At 35.2% G+C, this 21,078-nt stretch overlaps 1 protein-coding gene across 3 annotated transcripts in view; it reads right to left on the minus strand.

The window, feature by feature from the left end:
- Nucleotides 1–21,078, minus strand: part of CSTF3 (cleavage stimulation factor subunit 3) — a 53,860-nt gene that overhangs the window by 27,641 nt on the left and 5,141 nt on the right. For all 3 annotated transcript variants that reach the window (XM_075502077.1, XM_075502076.1, XM_075502078.1), the window contains exons 2-3: nt 16,086–16,187; nt 15,861–15,956 (exon numbers count right to left, since the gene is read on the minus strand). In XM_075502077.1, the coding sequence (XP_075358192.1) occupies nt 15,861–15,956; nt 16,086–16,187 (198 nt within the window). The remainder of the gene's footprint in view (nt 1–15,860; nt 15,957–16,085; nt 16,188–21,078) is intronic.

A 21,078-nucleotide genomic window follows, 5' to 3' on the forward strand; every position in this document is an offset into this window, starting at 1 on the left:
CGTAACCTAAGCTAAAAACTTGCAAAACTAAGACCTTAAAAACAAGGCAGGGATCAGACCGCTGCAACAGACTGCATATCACAAGGGGTATGTGAGGTATCACTACCTAGAAAAAATAAAAGCCAATTGTTTCATTACACAGATCTCGCACCTTAAAATGCTCTATGATCTAACTTAAGAGCCTTAATTTAAAATCGTCTACTTGCTTTTGATTTTTATCAGAAATCCGTATTAATTACAGTAACATACAGCTCATTAAAAAAAAATCATTCCTCCTTTGATTTTGGTATCCTTAAAATATCTCAGAGAAAGTAAGAAATAAAATCACCACTTTCTTACAAATTTTGCTATGTAATTTGATGATATAGCTGGGGGAAATGGGACGTTTTAGGTGGCATTAAGTTCCGTGTTAGGTTTATAGTTTGATGACTTCTCACTACACTCATTGCATGCCTACAGTTTTGATATATTATTTCCAAATATGCTTGCACAAAAGTGCAGAAAAGGATAAGTTTGATAACCATAATCGTTTCACACTGTGAATTATGATTATTTCAGAGAATTTATTTTTGTAGAATAGTTATCAAATAATAATAATAATAATTTTTATATGGAAGGTTTTAAGAATTCTCCATTCATTCATCAAGATTATATGTTAATAATACACCTGAACAAGCTAGAATTTCAGAGAGATCTTACTTTTTAAAGGCATTCTTGAATATCTATTTAAAAAAAGAAGCACCACATCTAGAAGGCAGCAAAGGTCCCTTAAACAGTCTCTACATTGACTTAGCAAAAAGGGCTAGCAGTACAAATGAAGAAGTCTTCGGACCAAAATGAACTTTCTTTCCTTTTGAGTGGTCAAATTCATTCAGAGACCATGCATTATTCCCTCCATTTTCTAGAGTGGACCTGGTCTAATAAAGGCTCTCTCCAAAATAAAGACAGCCAAACAAGCAATTATCCTAAGAAACAGGAATGCAAATTGCTCAAAGAGTAAAAAATGGTACTAGAAGATGTAATTGTATCATACAGCATAATCTTCTTACTGTTACAATATCAGCACAAGACTAGCTTGGCCTGTTAGCAGAGGACAAATTGTTCTTAATATTTCGCCTCCACAGCTGGAATGTGAAGAGAAATTTTCCAATAATTTGTTGCAAAAATGGCCCAAAGAATGGTTCTTAAAACCATCAGATTGGTCCTAAGTCTCCAAAGGTGCCTAGGGGCTGGAATGTTTGACCACAGAAGACAGTTGTCTCATCACAGGAAGACGAGAATCAGAACTCTAGAAGTTAATGGTGGAGAATAATGCTCAGGCACAAGTAATTCTCTGCAACTGCATTGCAGCATCAATTTGCAGTTGACAGGATGTACGCTGCATTACAAAATAAACCTTACTAAACCCAAACCAAGTGCACTCGAACTGCAACGCTACAAAAATAACTACAAAAATAATCTTATAAGGAAGGGATGTGGGTCCTGGCTTTGCCATGGATTTCCTATGAAATCATGAAAAAACATTTATTATGTCAGTAATTTTCTAAACTGGGAAAACAATCTGCCTCAGAAATGTAAGATTAACCTAATGACTGAGCTGGTTTTGTTCTACAGCAATGAGATATTCCAGCTGAAGTTCAGGGAATTAGCATATTTTTCTAATACAGGCAGCTGCCCTAATCAAAAATCCTTCATATGTCTGTCAGAAATCAAGGAAATTCCCCACTGTTTCCCTTCCGAGAATGCATATTCTTAATCATGGTTACTGAAAAGTCTCGCCTATAATGTTAAAAAAGGAAAGACTGTATTTTAAAAGTGGATTACAGAATTAAATGTCCAGATTTCTGTCTTTTGGCAATGAAGAAGAAACAAAATTCACTATAAAAGTAGCATTCAGTGGTAAGAATTAATAGTTTCCTTCAACATATGAGTTTTACTGCAGGGTCTTCTCAGTATCTAGTTACCAAGTCTGGACTGATCACAAACAGCCTAATCTGAAACCACATGAACAATGCCAATCTTTTTGGTTAAAGACTTGATCCAAAAACATTTAAGCGGATAGACTCTGCACAACTATTCTAGGACCTCTGTTTCCAGAATACTTGAATTTGAGTGTAATTACTATCCCAGCTAATCAGACTGTTCAGTACATTAAAAAAAACAGGTTTCTAGAATATTTAAATGCTATACTGCTTTCCCCACTTAAACACTGTACAAGTACAGTTTTTAAAGTGGCTTCCCTATCTCCCTCCCTTTTAAACTTCAGCTTGATGCCTTCAAAGGTTAAAGGCAAACCTGCTGGGCTTCCATCTATGGGAACAGTCCCACTATTCATAAAACAGGATAAAGACAAAAAGATACGTACAGATACTTTCAAGTCTATATGCGTCGATATTAGTGCTTAGATAACTTATTAAGCTACCTTACACTTGAATAATTGGCTACATAGAGATGCACTGAAGTTGGAAAATAAAAATACAGATTACATATTCCCATGCTTTAGAAATGAAAGCTACGTAGATGACATTTCTACTGAAAGGGGAGGGGGGTTAGCTCTACACTGTCTTTAATTTTACAGGTCAACTCAAAATAACTTACACCTTATGTGAGGTTGGTTTGTGGTTTGTTTTTTTTTTTTTTTTTAAACACTCCATGCGATTAGAATTATAAGATTAAAACCTTATGTAAGTCAGCTGTACTTTTCATAAGACGAAAGACTTGTAAAAACAATTGTCTTTACAAGTTCATTATGTTGCTCCTGTTTGAAAATCATCGGTGTTGGATTAGCAAAGACCTGCTCTGACCTCAGATTTCAATATAAAAAAATGTCATGTGCTAACATTAATTTCATATGCAGCTAGGTAGGTGCATTTACAGTTTATTTCATGTCTTATGAGAAAGATGACATGTGAAAGCCCATCATAAAAGCAGTACAGAAACTTACAGCCCATATAGCCTAGCAAAAGAGAGAGATGGAATACAACTGACATCCCAGTTTCCTCCCACCTCCACCCATCTCAGTATATAGAAAAGAAATACCAGAAGTTAGGGTCAAGCATTTAAGCTAAAGATTCTGATTTTGGAGTAACAAAAGGACACTGGCACAGGTAAACCCCTAGACTTGCCAAAGAAAAGGTTAGCCTTGACCCATAAGCTAGAAAGAAAACCCTGCTTACTGACCAGAAATGGAATTGCTACTTTTACATACACCTGTATAGAACAAATAAATACAGATGGGTAGTTCTGCCCCCCTTGCTAGAAAGCACTCTGAATAATTAGCTTCACTGAAAATAAACACTGTTTGATACTAATAATCTCATTTCTTTGTTGCTTTTCACAGTGAAAAATGAGTTTGCTTCTACACCCTGACACCAACAAGCCGTGTCCATGTAGAATTAGACATATTCTAGGAAACTGCTGTTTGAGACAGCAGTGATCCAGTCAGTTTGATACTTCTTGCCTCTACCCCTCAAACTGAGCATTTTGTGGCTTTTCTGCTGTAACTCCTGATTCAGAAACCCTGAGTAAAGTGTTCTAAAACTTCCTGTAAAAAAGAGCCTCTTCAGTAGAAGGACAGCAGGAAATAATTTGATTCGCACTGTGAGGACTTTACTTTAGCTGATAGGATAGATCCATTGTTATGTAGACAAAGACTGGACAGAAAAATACAAAATACTTTCAGATAGCATTTATATTAAAGAATGTTGCAAAATGCCTACCAGTTTCAAGCACTGCATTAAAAAATACTATGTAGGCTCTCAGCTGATTTCTTGCACCTAATTTGCACAGAAGCACACAAGGGATCTCAGAAATACTAAGATAGTTCTCTTTTGTTATATTTGGCTGCTTTAAGCTAGGATGCGAAGAGCAGCACTTGGCCTGATGTAAAGACACCAAGCACACAACAATACCAAACCACCATCTGTAAAAGCAACATGTAACTAACACAGTAGCTTTACTGGTAATCTCTATCACTGGCAGAAAATATTTGGTTAAGTATAAAACAGAGAACTGCTCCTATAACATAATGTAAACTACCTAAATTGAGAAGATGCAGCTCACAGCAAGGCAGACAAGGTTCTCAAGAAAAGGCGTGAATTTTCCCACATTCACGCTTTAGCCTAGCATTGGAAGACGACGGTGCTTGACTTGTTTTTGGTGTACGTCATCACGGTGACACAGCATGCTTAAAAGTCCAGTCTGAAGATTTAGCAACATGGTGAAGCATCACTAGAAAAACCTCTGTGATTCACTGAATCAGCTAACGCTTGAGCAGAGAACTGACCTCGAATATAGATCATAGCAGAAAACTCTGCTCACACAGGTGAAAAAGATGGTAGTCTAGACAATTTTTAGCAACTCTGCCAGCCTGGGAGAAAAGCAAAACACAGATAATACTACCAAGTTAAAGCAGTTAGTGCAACTTAACAGTTGGTCAAGATTTCTGTGTGTTGGAGGCACAAAAGTACATTCTAAGAGCAATGAAAAATGTTTGACTATATAGCTTTTGCAGAAATGACAGACTGCTGCAAGTCTGTCATGCAGGCTAATGATAACATCTCATCACTGCTGTGTCTTCATTCAGACCAAAGATTAACAATAATTATCAAACTTAATTAGAAACACCTGTATTTTTCTCATTAGTAAATTAAAAAAGCCCACAGATTGACCTTATTTTTAGAATTTCTGCAAATGGGAAAGAAAAAAAAACTCACAAAACTTTTGTGGGGATAAAACTGAATTTTAGGAACATCAGTAAAATGACAAATAAACATGTAACATCTAACTTTGTGCCTTTTTTTTTGTAAGTAGGTGAGATTTTTTTGCAATAGTAATTTTTTAACAGCTAAGACTAGTAGCAAGAACAGTAGAAACTTTTTCTCTTTTCATAACGCCACACTTACCTGCATCTGCTTAGTACCAGAAAAATATTTCTGCTGAATTAAAGTCTGTCAGCTAATTTTAAAATTCCATAGTACTTCCCTTTTAATACTCATCTTTAACACACACAAAAAAGCATGTCTGATATAATTTTTAAATATCAATCTTAAATTGAATTTACCAAAAAAAAAAAAAAAAAAAGCCTGAATTATGTTTAGTCACATCTTATGTGGAGAAATTAGAGTTTTATCCTTCAACAGTAAATTGTACAGTCAGTTTCCTGCTCAGGCTTACCAGCACTGAGATTTTATCAAGGGCAAATACCATGGAATATTCTGAGGTTTTAAACAACTATTTATACTGCCCATCCTGCTCAAGTACTATTGTGAAGAATTTCAGTTGACATAAGTATATTGACAACATTTCCCTGAGGAATGCTAGCTAGCAGGCAACAATAATGGGCAAGTAACATATACTTACCAGGGCAGCAATTCCTTTTTTTAGGGAGTGGGCACACTGCTCTGTATTAAACATTTTAGCTTGCATCCACAGCATTTTTTCAGGTAACTTGCAACCAACAAGTCATGCGTTGGGGACTATTTTAGAGTGCATTTTTATAAAGAAAATCTTAAGTAGCTAGGTAGGGGTGTCAGGGGCACCTATTTGTCCTTTTTAAGATTCATCCCACTCTATTTAAGATCAGTCCATTTGAAACTTTACATTCTTCATTATGAAGGAACTATATTTTCCTTCAGTTACTTTTTATATAATGATCAGTCATCGTCACCATGGAGTAAGCATTTCTAGCATAATTTTACAATTAGACAGAATTTACAATTCCCAAAGCCACAGTCAGTCAGTACTAGAATGATGAAATTCCCCTAGTGAAATTAAAACCGCTAGACTAAGGCTCTTGATGTAAGATTCGCCATTTTAATTCAGTATGAAGGAAATGTTTCTTCATGTATGAACTTGTCAGCACTATCAGGTTATGCAGGTAGACTTTCAAAGCATACTGCTTGCACTAAAACTATTAATTACTGCAACACCTATGGAATATCTGGGGAGAGGGGTCAATTGACGTAGCTGAGGGAAGGAAAGCTGCAAGTTAAACTTCCACCAGCAAGATGTGTTACAAAAGCTATTTTCTGTAAACTTATTCACTGTCACTTATCTTCAACTTGTATTAACTACATGTTAGAAGTGTGTAACACCTTTAAGTAGATGAAAGCCTACATGTATTAAATTACCATCATTCTATTCTCCACAATACTAACATCAATGAGAGGGCTTCTTACACCTCAAGCTCCTGCATAATATGATGCAATTACAATTTTATCTTCTAAGTATCTGTGATACAGTATAAAAGAGTAAAATGTAGGGATTAACTAAACCAAGTTTCAGGGAAAGTTTAAATGAAACTCAGTTCAGATCTGTTCCTACAACATACTGCATATCATAGGCTGCTAAACGTGTTTATGTGCTTTACAAATGCAATACCATTACAATCTCACCAGCAGCCATGCAATTGCATAAGCATAATTAAGAGATGTTAAGAGGACCAGATTTCTTCTGCAATAATTAGGATGTAAAAAGGTTTGTCATGGGATAATTTTTTTTTTTTTTAAACAAAATCAGGAAACTTACAGAAAGGCAGAAAAAAGTTACAAATATTATTTCATTACCAGGGGATCTCTCCCCCTGCCCCCGCTTTCTGCCCCATCAAAAATGGTAAGTAGAATCATGCTTCTTAAATTCAAAGAACATGTCTGAACCATCCAAAGACAGCTTCTTGATAAGGACTCCTGGGACCTCCTTGTCATCTGAAAGATGAATTGCAAGGGCACACTGAAAGATATGGCCCACAGGAATACCGATAAAGTCCACAATTCTTACAGCAAATACACTTCTAATTCAGCCCATGAAAACATACAAAAATAATCTTTTGATGATTAGGGAGGAATGGAGAGAAGGCAGGCCAATACTAGGTTCAAGACAAAAGTAAGGCAGGAAATCTAGCTCTATTTTTCCCATCAGTTACACACTGCATCAGGTCATGTTTCTGCACTTAGACTGAAGCTGTATATAATATAAAAAAACTCCATTCGTTATCCTAAATATATTCCACTTCAAGATTATGCACAAATTATTTTTGTAAGTTATGAGTACCTATAAACTTTTAAGTAACCTAAGAAAATTCTGTAGACAATTTGCACCGGTATGTTTATACACTCAAGATTTCTATTTAGTATGATTTTAAAAGAACATTAATTATGCTCTGTGACCTTATTACATAAACATGTTTATACACATCAACGAACATGTATATATATACAAGTAGTTTGAGAGATTCCTGAGGAATCCACAGGCATGGAACCTACGGCATGTTTTCATTTAACCATAAAAACTAAAATAATGAAAATTTTGTCAGTGAATTTTAAATAATGCGTTTGATTGGTGCTTTACCTTCCTTTCTAACTTTGGAAATACTACATACACTTTACTTTTTTTTTTTTTTACTTCTGATCCATCACTTGCTTAAGTAATATATATATCTATATATGTGTGTGTGTCTATATTGGGGAATAGAAGCTGCAAGGATGCAGAATTTGACAGAAGTCAAGTACAACATTTGTTTCCTCTCCTTCATATAGCCTGAAACCAGATTTGAGATGAATGGCATCAGCATTAAAATAGGACAAGTCACTTCATAGTTCAAATTCCAATTTGAAACTATTTTGAAAATATGCTAAACCAGCTCCTAAATTAAAAGAACTTAACTGGAATATGTACCAGCACCCATACATACACTATAAAATGCCATCAACTATAGCCAACAGCGTTATAAATTTCTCCAAGCAGGAGAAATACACAGAAGACAGGGGAGGCGAGAGGGAAGACCATTGCACCTTTTTGCTCTTTGACAAGGCATCTTCCCCTTTCCTAAGGAAAGCAAAACAAAGACCCAGCTGCAACTGAGCTGCCCTTTTTCCTATTTAGTCACACTACGAATGTTTTAAACATACTTAGCTCCATGTATAAATGTAGTTCCACTGAGCACAATGAAGTTAGCTCACATGTTAACTTCACCATGTCCATTTTATCTGCAGGACAGCAGATACGTAACTACATATCTGCTGCCTCATTTTTGTAAATCTAACCCATTTTAATCTGAGAGTTTATTTTTATTTTGTTTAAACAGTAAGAACGGTGTTTGAAAATCTATACTTCCAGGAGAGATGATATCTGAAGCAAATTGATGGCTTTGCTGCAGTCTGGACATAGAAAATACTAAATCAAACAACTAGGCATCATTTTGCAAGTTATCTTTCTAGTCCAAATACATGACTTGCAAAGTATTTTTTAAATGTATTTGATATTCATTCTCACATAAACCAATACAGAAGCATCAGACTGTTCCTACTAAGAGTTTGTTCTGCTATGGTCATAGGTTAATACTTCAACAAGTGTAGAGTTTCTCTTTCCAGTTTCACACACTGGTTATTTCTTATTCTCTTATTTCATGCACTAATGCAAACCATGGGGAACTGGAGAGAGTAAGGTGCCCTCATTAGAAAGTCTAAGTCTTATATAGTCATATTACGGGAATCAAATGAGGTAAGACAGCTGACCCTCCATCACACTACTAAACTTTTCAAATTAGTTGATTCAGATGAACAGTTTGAATTAATGATAAAGCCAATACAATTCAGGTATGTGCACAAGCTCTATAACTGTTTTGCTAAAACACAGAGCGAGTGTGAAAGTATGAGTAAAATTACCAAGCTTCCTCAGCATACCAACAATTCTAGCTCTCCTCCTTTTGGAGGAAGTCAAAGATGTTAAAGCTTTGAAAGCCTTTAGCCCAGCAGTCAGTCTACAAGACCTTTGGTGACAGGCTCTACTAATAGATCAGCAATGTGTGCTCACTGGAACTTGTGAAAACTAAGATTAGTACATGGACCCTGTCACATGGCTTAGTACAATCTGCTTCTAAGGGAAGAGACCCAGAGCCAGACAAAACATTTACACTTCAGGTTAGAAGCGAGTTCTATTAAACAATCTTGTATCAAGATGCAACAGCACTCTGCTCTATAACGGTATTACTGAAAACTGTCCACAAACTAAATTTTAAAAGAACACCTTTCTGCTTATAATGCCTATCCTTAAACTGAAACATTTCTGATGCCACAGTTCCAGTGAACTCTGGAAATGCTCCCGTGCTTCCAGAGTTCCAGTGAACTCTGGAAAAGCTCCAGTGCTATGAACATTTGTCACTACCAAACTAGTTAAATCCCAATACAGACCAGATTCCAATCACCGTAAGATCTTCTCATGTGTAGTTAACTGCATGTATACAATGTGCCACAAAAAAAATGTGAATGTGGTCTGTGCAATGGTACAGTTACGCACCAATGCATATCAGTTCTTCTCACTTTTGAATTGTTCTATGTAAGAAAGGAAAAATGTCAAAGCTTACGGTATTAGGTACACAACACTTCACTGCAGAAGTCCAAAATTGTTACTGGATGTAGAACACCTGTCACATTGAAGCCATCAGTGAGAAAAAGCATACCCTAATGAGGGGAAAAAACAATGCACACTCTTAAACGAAGAACATTTGTACTAAAGGACACAGGAGTGCCAGAATGAATGGCTTGCCTTCACAGAAGTTTCTAGTTAAGAGAAGCCACTGTATTTCATCACAGCAGTGACTCAAAGCCTTTTCATAGTCTGCAAAGAGACTCCGCAGCAAATAAAGTCAAGCATTATTTTATGTAGTAGCACTAACAGGTAAGGTTTAACAGAAAGTGTTTTCTCAGCCATCAGGCTTCTCAAAATCTGAATAAAGAGCATCAGGTAACTCAACCAGCTGACAACTGGAAGAGATGTAGAAATGAATGAGAAGTCATGATTATAGTTCCCTCACCCATGGAGACGAAGACAACCAATCTGTAGCTAATACAGGGTACACAAGAAAGCTCTATATTTTTACTTCTGGTTCTTTCAGGTTCAGACATGAGAAAGAAGCTCAAGTTTGTGCCTGACCTAACACACATATTTCCCCCTCAAAACTTCAATAGAAGGATCAGCAAATGACTTCAATGAAAGAAAGCACACAATGAGAAAAGTTTTCACTGTCCTCTTTACGTTTGAAAGTGAGACTTCAAAAGTGTTGTGAACAAGAGTTTTATATAACTAACACTTCTAATAGGGATGTTTCTGTCACCCCGCACAGAAAGAATACAACAGAAAAGCAATTAGTTCATGTTTATTCATGTGAAAACAGCAACACACTATAGAAGAGGGTTCATAGTAATCTCTTCATTAGGCATCACTTCCACTTCAAAAATTAAAATTCCTAACACTTTCCCATGGTATTTTTTATGATCAAATACAGAAAACAGAATTATAAAGAAACCCACTAGTGTTGTACCATGCATCTTCTGAAACTACAAATGTCAATTATTTGGATAACTTTCTGATATCATACAACTTGTAGGACCATGGCAACTACGCAAGATGTACATGCCTGTATTTACATATTGAGTAGAAAAGACAGCAAAGAAGTTGCATTCACTTTCTAGTGCAAGTCTACAATAATCACACGGACAGAACAACATTTATTAACAGGAATGGAACAAGTCCACACATGAGTAAGAAAAGATCATAAATAATACAGTTGTAAAAAAGATTAAAAATCTTAGACTGAGGTAGTCAAGAATGTGCAATATGGATGTTTGTACAGAGCACCTGTACAGCAGCTTCTCAAAAACAGAAGTTTACTACGAGAAATGTGGTAGACTAGCAGGGTGGGCATGAATTATAATGGGTATGTCTTCCATTAAGAAATTAACGAAGATCACCTAATGATATATACAATATTTTCAGTTGAAAGTACCACTAAACAGAATCTCACCCAAGAATTCTATTCTACTTTGACTTCCGAATACTCCAACTTCATCCTGACAGAAGTCAGTTCCCATTTTTCCCCAAGCAGAATAATTTTGGTGGTATGTATAACAATTTTTTTCTGACCTCAGAACCAGATTTAAGTAAAACAGGGGAAGAAAATGCTTTGAAGAAACACAAACATTTTAAACAAAAACAATCATTTTTCTAAATGGTTTTATTTACATTTTTCATATACAAGAACGTTAAATGATACATTCTGACTAGTATCCACACCAGTGTGAATTACATGAATTAAAGATACTGATGTATTGCATATGATGAAATGCAAAACAATCAACCCTAAGCTTTGGTCCCACCCTCTGAATCCTCATACAGCATCTGGTTTGTTACTGAGACATCTAAAATTCAAAGTGTTCATATCAAATAGAAGTTATCTGAACAAATATATCTAGTTTCATTTCTTTAGAACAAGCAGTAACACAAGAGTCTTACTTGCAAAATTCGCAAGACAAAAAAATACATATTAACAGCCAAACACTTTACATGCATGTTACTAGCTTTGTGTTTATTATTTCTAGACTTGGGGTATTTGTCACAACTGTCTTGTGCTTATGATTTTTTAAATATTTAATTATAGCAACCTTTCAACCCCTACTAACAACAGTTCAAAGTGATCAGGATATAATGCAATATACTCAACAACGAAAAAGGTGAAAAGGTGTGGTGTGAACTGGCCTGAAACATTCAGGACAATTACAGATTAAAGTTTCCACTTAGAGCGACTGGAACTAAAAATTCTTTAGATCATTAAAAAAAATTGCAAATACATGAACATAGTTTAATAAATGTGCTTAAGAGGATTTTCAAGCTGGTGATTTCTCAAAGGAAACTAGCAGAGAAAAAGGTGACAACTTCAAATGCTTGCTTCAGAACTACTGAAATATTTACAACACTGGTAAAATAAAACTTCTTTCAAGTGTATGAAAAGCATTATCAAGTCTTTCTGTATCTAAAAGATGGTTCAAACAGTCAAAGAGACAAAGGAAATAGTAATAGACAGCTGGGCCTATGGGATCATAGGGTGTATTACATCAGAATTTATTTTTACATTTCTGTAGCACCTTTTAGCCAGATGCCAAAAGCACTTTAATCACTAAAGTGAGCCTCACAACAACCCTGTGAGGTAGGTAGGCAGGTATTTGTTTTAATAAAACAGGTTAAATAACTTACCTAAGAAGACACAGCAAATCAGCAGAGCAGGCTAGAATCCAGATCATGTGATCTATGAATTTAACATTATGGCACATGTGGGACAGACTTACATGCTCCTTTTTAAAACTGTGAAAGAGGCACTGACATGTGAATTGATTCAAGTTTTCTGAAAGTAGATTTTTACAGGAAAGGTATAAAGAGAATAATGTGCTTTAAGTAAACAGAGAAAACAAGAGTGAGTAAGAAGAGTGGCATTACTGTACCACTTCCTAAATTTTAGTAGATGCAGAATAGCAAGTTAACTATTTTATTTGCTAAAATATGTATCAAAAATAGACTACATAGTCTCAGATTCACTAAACGAAACCCTATTCTCACAAGTCTTAAGCATTCAAATGCTATGACCCAAAAACATTGTGAGCTGGGAGTTGCTTCATCCAATTCTATCATTTCTATGTCCTGCAACTGCTTCTTTGAATGTCAGAAGAAATAAGAACCAGTGTGAGAATCAAATTTTTTTGACCAATTCAAACTTTAATAGTAGAGTTCCCATCAACAAACTGTCAAAGCATGCTCTTCCCAGTTAATCTCTGTGTTCTACCAACTACCAACCGGCCATAACAGAGAGACCAGAACATATAAATCGGTGCTTGGCACATAAAAGGGAAATGTGAAGTATTCAGTTACTTCAGCACAGTCTGTGTATCAACAGCAGTAAGTTAGATGATGCACTAAGTGCTGAGCACTGCTTTACACTATATTGCACTAGGAAACAGTCATACACAAAAAGAAAAACAGAGTCAGTGAGCTGAACAAACACTGTCATAAAAACAAGAGGTAATCACAGCAGTAAGGCCTGCACTTAGAAGTTTTACATTACAAAATGAACTGGCATATGCAAGGAAACAGTTTTTGTTCATGTAGATTATAAACAATGATTTCTACTTGAAGATTGGAAGTGACTAAAAAGAACACATTCCTCAAGTTAGGCAAAGGAAAACTTAAAGATTTCTAATAATTTTATAAAGAATATAGCTGTTAAAGGGCTAATTCCTTTTTTGTAAGGCCATAATCATAACCCTCACCCTAGCTCATCTTCCAATAATAGACCACCGCTATGTAACGATATTCAGCTCAGATTTGTGTCGTTCAGAGGACAAAATTCTCTAGTGAAAGACAACCTGCCAGAAAACTACCCCCACTTTCCTCTCCCTTTTTGTCTTTCTGTGATGCAAAGAGGAACCATTATCATGTTAAAGAGGAAAGTGATATGCTTGTTTTGACATCAGGAAAAAACGCAGCTTACAGATGACTGAAGATGTAGCAATTTTCAGATTTAAATAGTGAGGCAGTGAAAGTGAATCAAAAGCAATGCTAAACAAAGACTTAACACCGGTTTACTTTCCCAACTCAAGGCTGGAAAGATCTACACTTCTGAACTATCCAAGAGAAACTTTCTAGCAGAAGGAGACCACTAAGATTTCCAAGGAAAAAAGCTTTTGAAAAATACCTTCCCTGTATTCCTTGTACATCTTAAGGCTGCAATAAAAGAAGCCTCAGAACAACTCCTCTATCTCAGGTAGCCTTCAAAAATTAATTGAAGTCTTAATTTATATTCAACCACGCTGTTAAAAGACCATTTGAGAAAACACTTCACTTTGAATTTACTCTCAGATGGCACTGTACACACGATATGCAACAACTGACAACAGTGCCCAATAGTATAAATATATATATTTTTAGAGAGGAATTTGGAAATAAAAAGTTATTTCATCTTATAGCTATAAATGGTTACATATACTTAAAAAAGGCAGAGATAAGCATGTTGCTTTTTAGTTAATTCGGTCACTATGTGAGTTTTGAGAGAAGTTACTGGAACCAGGAAAGAAAAGCTGAAAATTTAAGTCATAACTGGGATTTTAAAAATTTGCCTGTTAAGATGAAAGATAAATTTAAAAAAAGTAATCTCTTACATTTCTTTCAAATATAACCCTTTTCAAGTGTAACCTCTACCAGAACTCTACAGTTTACCTTTCTCCATTGTTTTGAGTAACAATCATATATTTCATTTCTCTTATATTTGAAGTGTACTTATAAGGCAGACACACACACACACACACACGTGAGCTAGCGATCTTTATGCCGATTCTTTCCTTCTCAAATTTACCTTGTGTTACCTGGTTACCATACCTGCTGGGTAGAAGCTGATCTTCCTTCCTTGAAGAAGCACTTAAAAAAAATTATACCCTAGACTGTTTTAAGCTTTGCCACTGATAATATTTCTAAATACTACTAGATTATAAATTAGTTAAAAGGTATCGATTAAGGGAGGTAATGTCTGTCAATTAATCTCTGACCATAGTTCAAGATGACAAGAAGCCTCAGACAAGATGCTTTACAGTGATAATAGTACTTTCTGCTGAAAGATGTACAATGTAGTACAGGCTTTCTGAGGTGGTCTTATTCAACTTTAAATTTGAGGCATGGGAAAGATAAAGGTTTTAAATAAGCACAGAAATCAGATAACTTAATGTAATCATCAAACTATTACATTCTAAATTAGATTCTAAGACTAGATCCTGTAGCAAAGATTAGAGGGTACAAGAGGCTAATGGATTTGGCTGCAAGGTCCCAAAAGGAAAAATACACATCTGTATGTGTTAGTGTATTCACAATCTCCCAAATATGTCTAATCACTAACATTCCAACTACTACTACAAACTACTGGAAACAAAATAGTGTAAATTCTATAATATTTAATTAGGTAATATTAAATTTAGATTGCACCATAACATCTTGATTCTATTATTCTATGCACTATATGCACTATGCACTTGATTCTATGATTCTATTGCACTATAATATCTATGATTCTATCTTACTATAAACTGCAATATAAAAATTTCTGTTAGATTCCCATGATCCCAATTTTATTTAATAATCTTCAAAATCTACTGTCGGAACACATTTGGATACAAAATTTAATGTAAAATAAGATACGATAACTATACAATGCAGTTTTGCCACTCAGACTGCTGCTTAGCAATTTTCATATAAAATGGAAAAAAACTTGGCTATCTCATTTCTCATCTACAGAACACAGGTCCCCACCCCTGTAGTTTAGCATGTAGAAGATCTGTCTCAAGAAAAATGTGCAGCTAGAAGATGCCCACAAAAAGCATGTGTATTAGTATTAAATATCAGCTACAGAAAATTAAAAAAAAAAAATATTCTGATTATACAGTGCATTTCATGGCATGTCATTAAAGACTGTTTAAATGATCAATGTACTTAATGGGAAGTTTTATAGTTATGTAAACAATCGCAATTTTGTTGGAATTTTTAGAAGCTAATGAATCGTGCTAATGCATTTTCCCAGCATTTTCATTCCAGAAATCAGCTTCCATCCCACACCCTCCCTGAAAACAATGTACATGGAAACACTCAATTCCCTAAGAAAGCAAAAAAAATTAAAAGATCCAAACATTCACAGAAAGTCATTCAAATAAGTTTGTACGTATAAATAAAAAAAAGGTCCTCTAAATAAATGACACAGGAGGCAATAAATTGACACGACAAGTAAATAAAAGGCTAAAGCACTCCAATACCATTGAAACGGTTTTAATGTTGTTGCAATTCCATAATGCAACAATCATCAACTCATAAAAGACCCAATACTTTAGAATTCATTTTAATCACTCCTTTGTACCTATTTTACAAAATAAAGGCAAGGCATATTTAAAATCCCCCTTTTCCTAGATATTATGTGCCTATCTTATTTATGCTTACGGAAGTGTAAACTTAAACTCCTATTAAATGTTATATAAGAAAAAAAATGTAAAAATATTAACCTCTGCTTCAATGTACAGTTTCCAGAATCTGCCAGAACTGGGGAACTGGGCAACAAGGCGTTCATAGGTCTTCCGTGCTTTGTCTATAGGTTGATTCTAAAAATTGAAAATCAAAACAGCATTTACAATATTATGATTTAGGTAAATGAATATGCTGATTTTACTCCAGAACCAAATAGTGTGAGTGGACCATAGATAAGGAAATGTAATCCTATGTCACTAAACCTGTGCCTCTCGAATGAGAATGCTCCAAGCGTCAAGGTCATATGGATTTTCTTCTAGTTTCTTTTCAGCTTTCTTCACTTTTTCTGGGACATATTCAGCAGCCTAGAAAAGTTAAAAAGAAGACATAAGAGATCACAAGTACAGTTTGAAAAGTTCTGTCCCAGCTACAAAATCAAGCTAATGACAACATTCTGACAATATAACATTCCAGATCTCAGTTTTTATGCAGGAGTTACTCAACTGTAATTTTATCTGCAAAACAAGTTGTCCCAGTAAGATAATGCACTCTTACCACAACAAATTCTACGTATTTGGTGATCCAGTAAAAAGCTAGGCTAAACTGACCAAATGTTTCTAAATCACTAGAACAAATTTAAGTTTGCCAGAAAATTTATTGCGCTATGAATTTTAAACAGTATTACCGACCTGAAACTTTTAAGATGCAAAAAGTAAATTCAGACCGATTTTTCTGTTACAAACCTCAGCCAAAAAAATCCAGGTTACTGCACGAGTCATTCTGTACATGCAGAACAGTAAGTATTTCGTATCACAAGTTACAGATTTAACAAGAAAACTAGGAGATCACAGTTCTAGCAGCAACGTATGTGTTATCCAAGCACAATTCATTAACTTTCTGATCTGTCAATCAGTGTATTCTTACAGTTGCCTGCCTGCCTTTGGCACTAACTACCTTAAACTGCTTTATTTTTTTGTTGTTGGTTTTTTTTGTTTGGTTGGTTGGTTTTTACACTCAGCCATTCATATTGGAGTTTAAAAGCTTTTTTTGATACTAAAAGCTTTACCAAATTGAACATTAACTTGTTAACATAGTTACTATTATAGTATAGGTTTAAGTGTTCTTTTAAAGACTTGTGGAAATGTCTTACTTTATGATCTCCAGAAATGTCTTTCTAGATTTAACACTGTTAGCACAAAGTAGATGAAAAAAATTACAATCTGATAATCACATAGAGACAATACATGCTTGTTACAACCCTAAATTATATGAAGTTTTTTATTAAGCATGAAATATTGTTCTGACCTGTACTCCAAACAGCTTATTTACTAACTTCCCAAACTCGACTCATTTTCAGGCAGATGTTAGCAGTCCCAAATCACACGATCAAGTAAATTCTTGCCTTCGTGAGATGTAACGGTAATAACCTGTAAATTATTACTACAAGACCTTTCTCGTGAAATTTTACAAGTTAGCTACATAATTACTGTTAGAATATACGACTATTGTATAGCACAGTTTGACTGATTTACTGTACAGAAAATTCTAAAAACCCCTGTCATTTGCTAAAAGATTATTTCAAGGAAATAATTCTTAATATTGGATCTAGGTCAATACATAGCTCTGAAGATGAAAAAGACAGTAAACAGGAGCAGAGAGAACTGATATTCCTATCAAAGGTGACATCACACACTTACAAAGGGAAAGAGAAGGTAACTAGACAATACAGAGGTATGACTTCTAGTAAAATTAACAAGAATCACTGTTGTGCATCACTATTGCACATCACTCCTGAAGGAAAGCAGACATTCCAAGAACACAAATACAAGGTATTATTAATGGATTTTACTAGAAGACCATTTACACTGGCATTATATGAAGATAAGCTGCCAATGAAGTATTGTACAAAACAGTGACTTAAAAAAAAAAAAAAAAGAAAAAGAAAAAGCTGGGTCTAGCAAATGCAGTAAGCCCAAGTTACTTAGGAACATCAACTTTATTTTCAGGAGTGCCCTGCCCCTTTGCTTTTGTCAACCTCTGCAAACGCGCTACTATACAACAGTTGCTTATGTTATACATTGCAATTCAACTTGATCATTTAAAAAGCTACCATATTTTTGAATATTTTTCAGCACTACCAGTTTTTGTGTCAGTCCTACTAGCAGGATATAATTCAAGGCATATCCCTTAAGTTAAATTTACTTATAAAATGGACAAACGATCAAAAATGTTGCAGAACTGTTAAACTGACATGTAATAGCAGCCATGCATGAAAGGGAAAAGAAAAAAAATCAGTAGGAGGGGCTTTATAGGAGTTTAAAGACCATTATTATTTTTGGTTCAGTTGGAATAATTCTTAACATTAATTGCTCAGTGCAAAGCAGTGTAGCTTGGAAGGCAAGTATCAAGTCCCACAGCAAACTAAATTATAAAATTAATTTGATTTAAAAAATCCAATTAAAAATTAGTAGCTTAAAGTTGTCAGCCCAAAAGTAGTAAATTTATAAATCTCTGTATGAGTATTTTTACATCCCTAAGTCCACCAAAATTCTGACTCTCTAATACTGCATGTTACGGTTCAACTGATACAGGCTTAAGATGCAAAACACAGTATGAAATGAACTAGTGGTTTTATTTCTTCCAAAATGACATGCATGAACATATTTCAGCTTACAGAAGACAGCACTGAAGCTGAAATCTCCGAAGTTTAGACTATTTATGTAAGTTACCTCTACAGATGACCCAAAGCTGAAATGTTGTTTATTCAATAAAGAACTAATTCAAATTCACCCACATCAGTGGTAAACATTGCTTCTCGTTATATTCCATCTCAGTGAAATCTACTTGTCTCAAATATTTAATCAAGCATATATTATTCTGCATTCAATTAGACAGAAATGCCTAACAGAAGTACTATTAATGTCAGCTACAATTAAAACAAACAAACAAACAAACAAACAAAACAACCCCACCCTACAAAAACAACTGAAGCATTTGTGGAAGCACAGGGCCCTGCACTGTAAGCAGTGACTTTCAAACAGGAAAAAGTAGAATGGGCCACTGAAGCACACCTCAACTGTAGTTCAGTTGTATTATCTCAAACCTTTCCACGTGACACAAAACTCAGCTGACACTGCAGTGAAACAGTTAAGGCTTCCAGGAATTTGATTTCACCTATGAGGATATAGGGCAATAAACTCAGAGAGACTGAAATAAATTAAGCTGGTGAAAAAATAAATGCTGAGAAGATGCATAACCATAGCCATCCTACATTAATTTTGTATGTTTGATACAGGACTCCTAATCTGTGTAAGAAATGTAATAAAATGTTCATTCTTTTATTGGACAAAATAAAAAACTAATTTCCTAAATTAGCAAATATTCACTTAGCAGCAGCAGATAAAGTTCTCCATGTGGTTATATAAGACAAAAATTATAGCTCTACAGAACTGAAAATAATGATATGATCAGGGTTTTAAACTGGACTGCTTGGAATTGCTTGTACCTTATGTCATATGTAAAAAACCACCCAACTTCTTAAGGCCAGTGAGCACTCCTTCTCCTGTCCCTATCCATCTCCAGGACAGATAAGCGCCATCCACATTTCAGAGAGGCAAACTGCACTGCAGACAAATCAGTGTCCTGGTTATATCTGAGCCAAAACAAGGCCTCATTACCTTGCACCTTCACAAATAATCATTCCTAATATATTAGAGAAATCAAAACTTAGGATTTCCAGTCTGGACTGTTTTGCCAGAACTAGCAGTGTGAGCAAAGATACATCCAGTTATGCATCAAACCTGTGAGGAGACATCTACTGCAAGCATGCAGTGAAAGGGAACAAGGAGCTTGACTTTTAACCTAGCTCAACTATAAGCAGAAAGACATTTAATCACAGTTTTGAAAACTGCATGTTAACTGCACTCTGTGCTTAGATCTGCTGTTATCACAGGTCACGGGTATGTGGCTTTCGATTATGTATTTTTAATTGTACTGCTTGCACAACAGCCAATGTCTAACACTGTGAATACTTAATTCTTGGGTGTTTTGTTCACTGCCATGATCCTGCCCTTAGCTACGCATTTCAGCCCCTCCCTCTGGTTAACATAGGCACTTGAGTTAATCTCATCCTGTAACAAGCCAGTTCAGGGAGTTAAATCAGCAGAAAAATAATCCTATTAGAAAAGAGATTAACTTTGTAATGGTTCAACTCCTTGATTTCAGGATCAGACATGATGCAGAATAAAGGATGTAAAACCATATAGGACTTCAGCAGTCCCAACTTAGATCAGCTTAAACTACCACAAAACTGCACCTAATCAGATAGATACTGGCTTTTAACTTTTCTTTATTGCCTGAAAAAAAAAACATGCTGCAAAGAATTGTTGCATACAAACTGGAAAAATACTTTTTTCCTCTGCTTTTGGTAACTGTGTTCAGTATACCTCCCACATAATCGGGCTCCTATCCCACAAACAACCCTCTGAAGGTCACGGAATTATTTTAGCACTTAAGGTTCCGTGTCCACAAGTATCTGTATTATTACCATCTAGTCTGATTCACAGCTTCCCTTTTATTATTTATACACTGATAAATAGCAATAGATTTTTAGTTTCACAGATACTAAATTGTAAAATGATCTTTATGACCACAGTTTCCAAAATCTGAAAAGATCTAAAACCAAATTATCCAACAAGAAGTCTAGAAGCTCCTTCCTGCAAAATACATCAACTGCACAAAATCCAAATTTGAATTCATAAAGGATGTCTAAGGGAACAAGAACAGAAGAAACAAAGTTGACTTTTTTATTAATCACCTTCAAGGAAAAATTCTTGATTTGTACCGTACTGCTAAAAGCAACAGTTAACAGTTTCCCCAGGCCTCTGAGAAAGAACCCTCATGACTCCAAAGTGTGTAAGAAAATACCTAGCCAAATACCTCTTTCAACTGTTCGCACCACCTAATGCATCCAATTGCTTAAAGCATCCTCCTGTTTCCACAAAAGGATCTTCTGCAGTGAAAAGGAAGTTATTTAAACAGCTGTTTCACCTGTGAAGTGGCCAGTTTAAGATGCTTTAAAAACTACCATTAATAATGAAATGAGAGCCTCCACAAACAAGACATATAGGCCGCTGTACACAAAAAGGCAGGAATTTTAATGGCTAGTTCAGTCAAATTGGTTCAACATCCAAAAGGAGTTTTAAGTGCACTAAGATAGAAGCTACTGTTTGGAGGTTTTGGCTGGCTGTTGCACAG

This window comes from Mycteria americana, chromosome 5 (genome assembly GCF_035582795.1).
Source record: "Mycteria americana isolate JAX WOST 10 ecotype Jacksonville Zoo and Gardens chromosome 5, USCA_MyAme_1.0, whole genome shotgun sequence".
In the NCBI taxonomy this organism is placed as follows: domain Eukaryota; kingdom Metazoa; phylum Chordata; class Aves; order Ciconiiformes; family Ciconiidae; genus Mycteria; species Mycteria americana.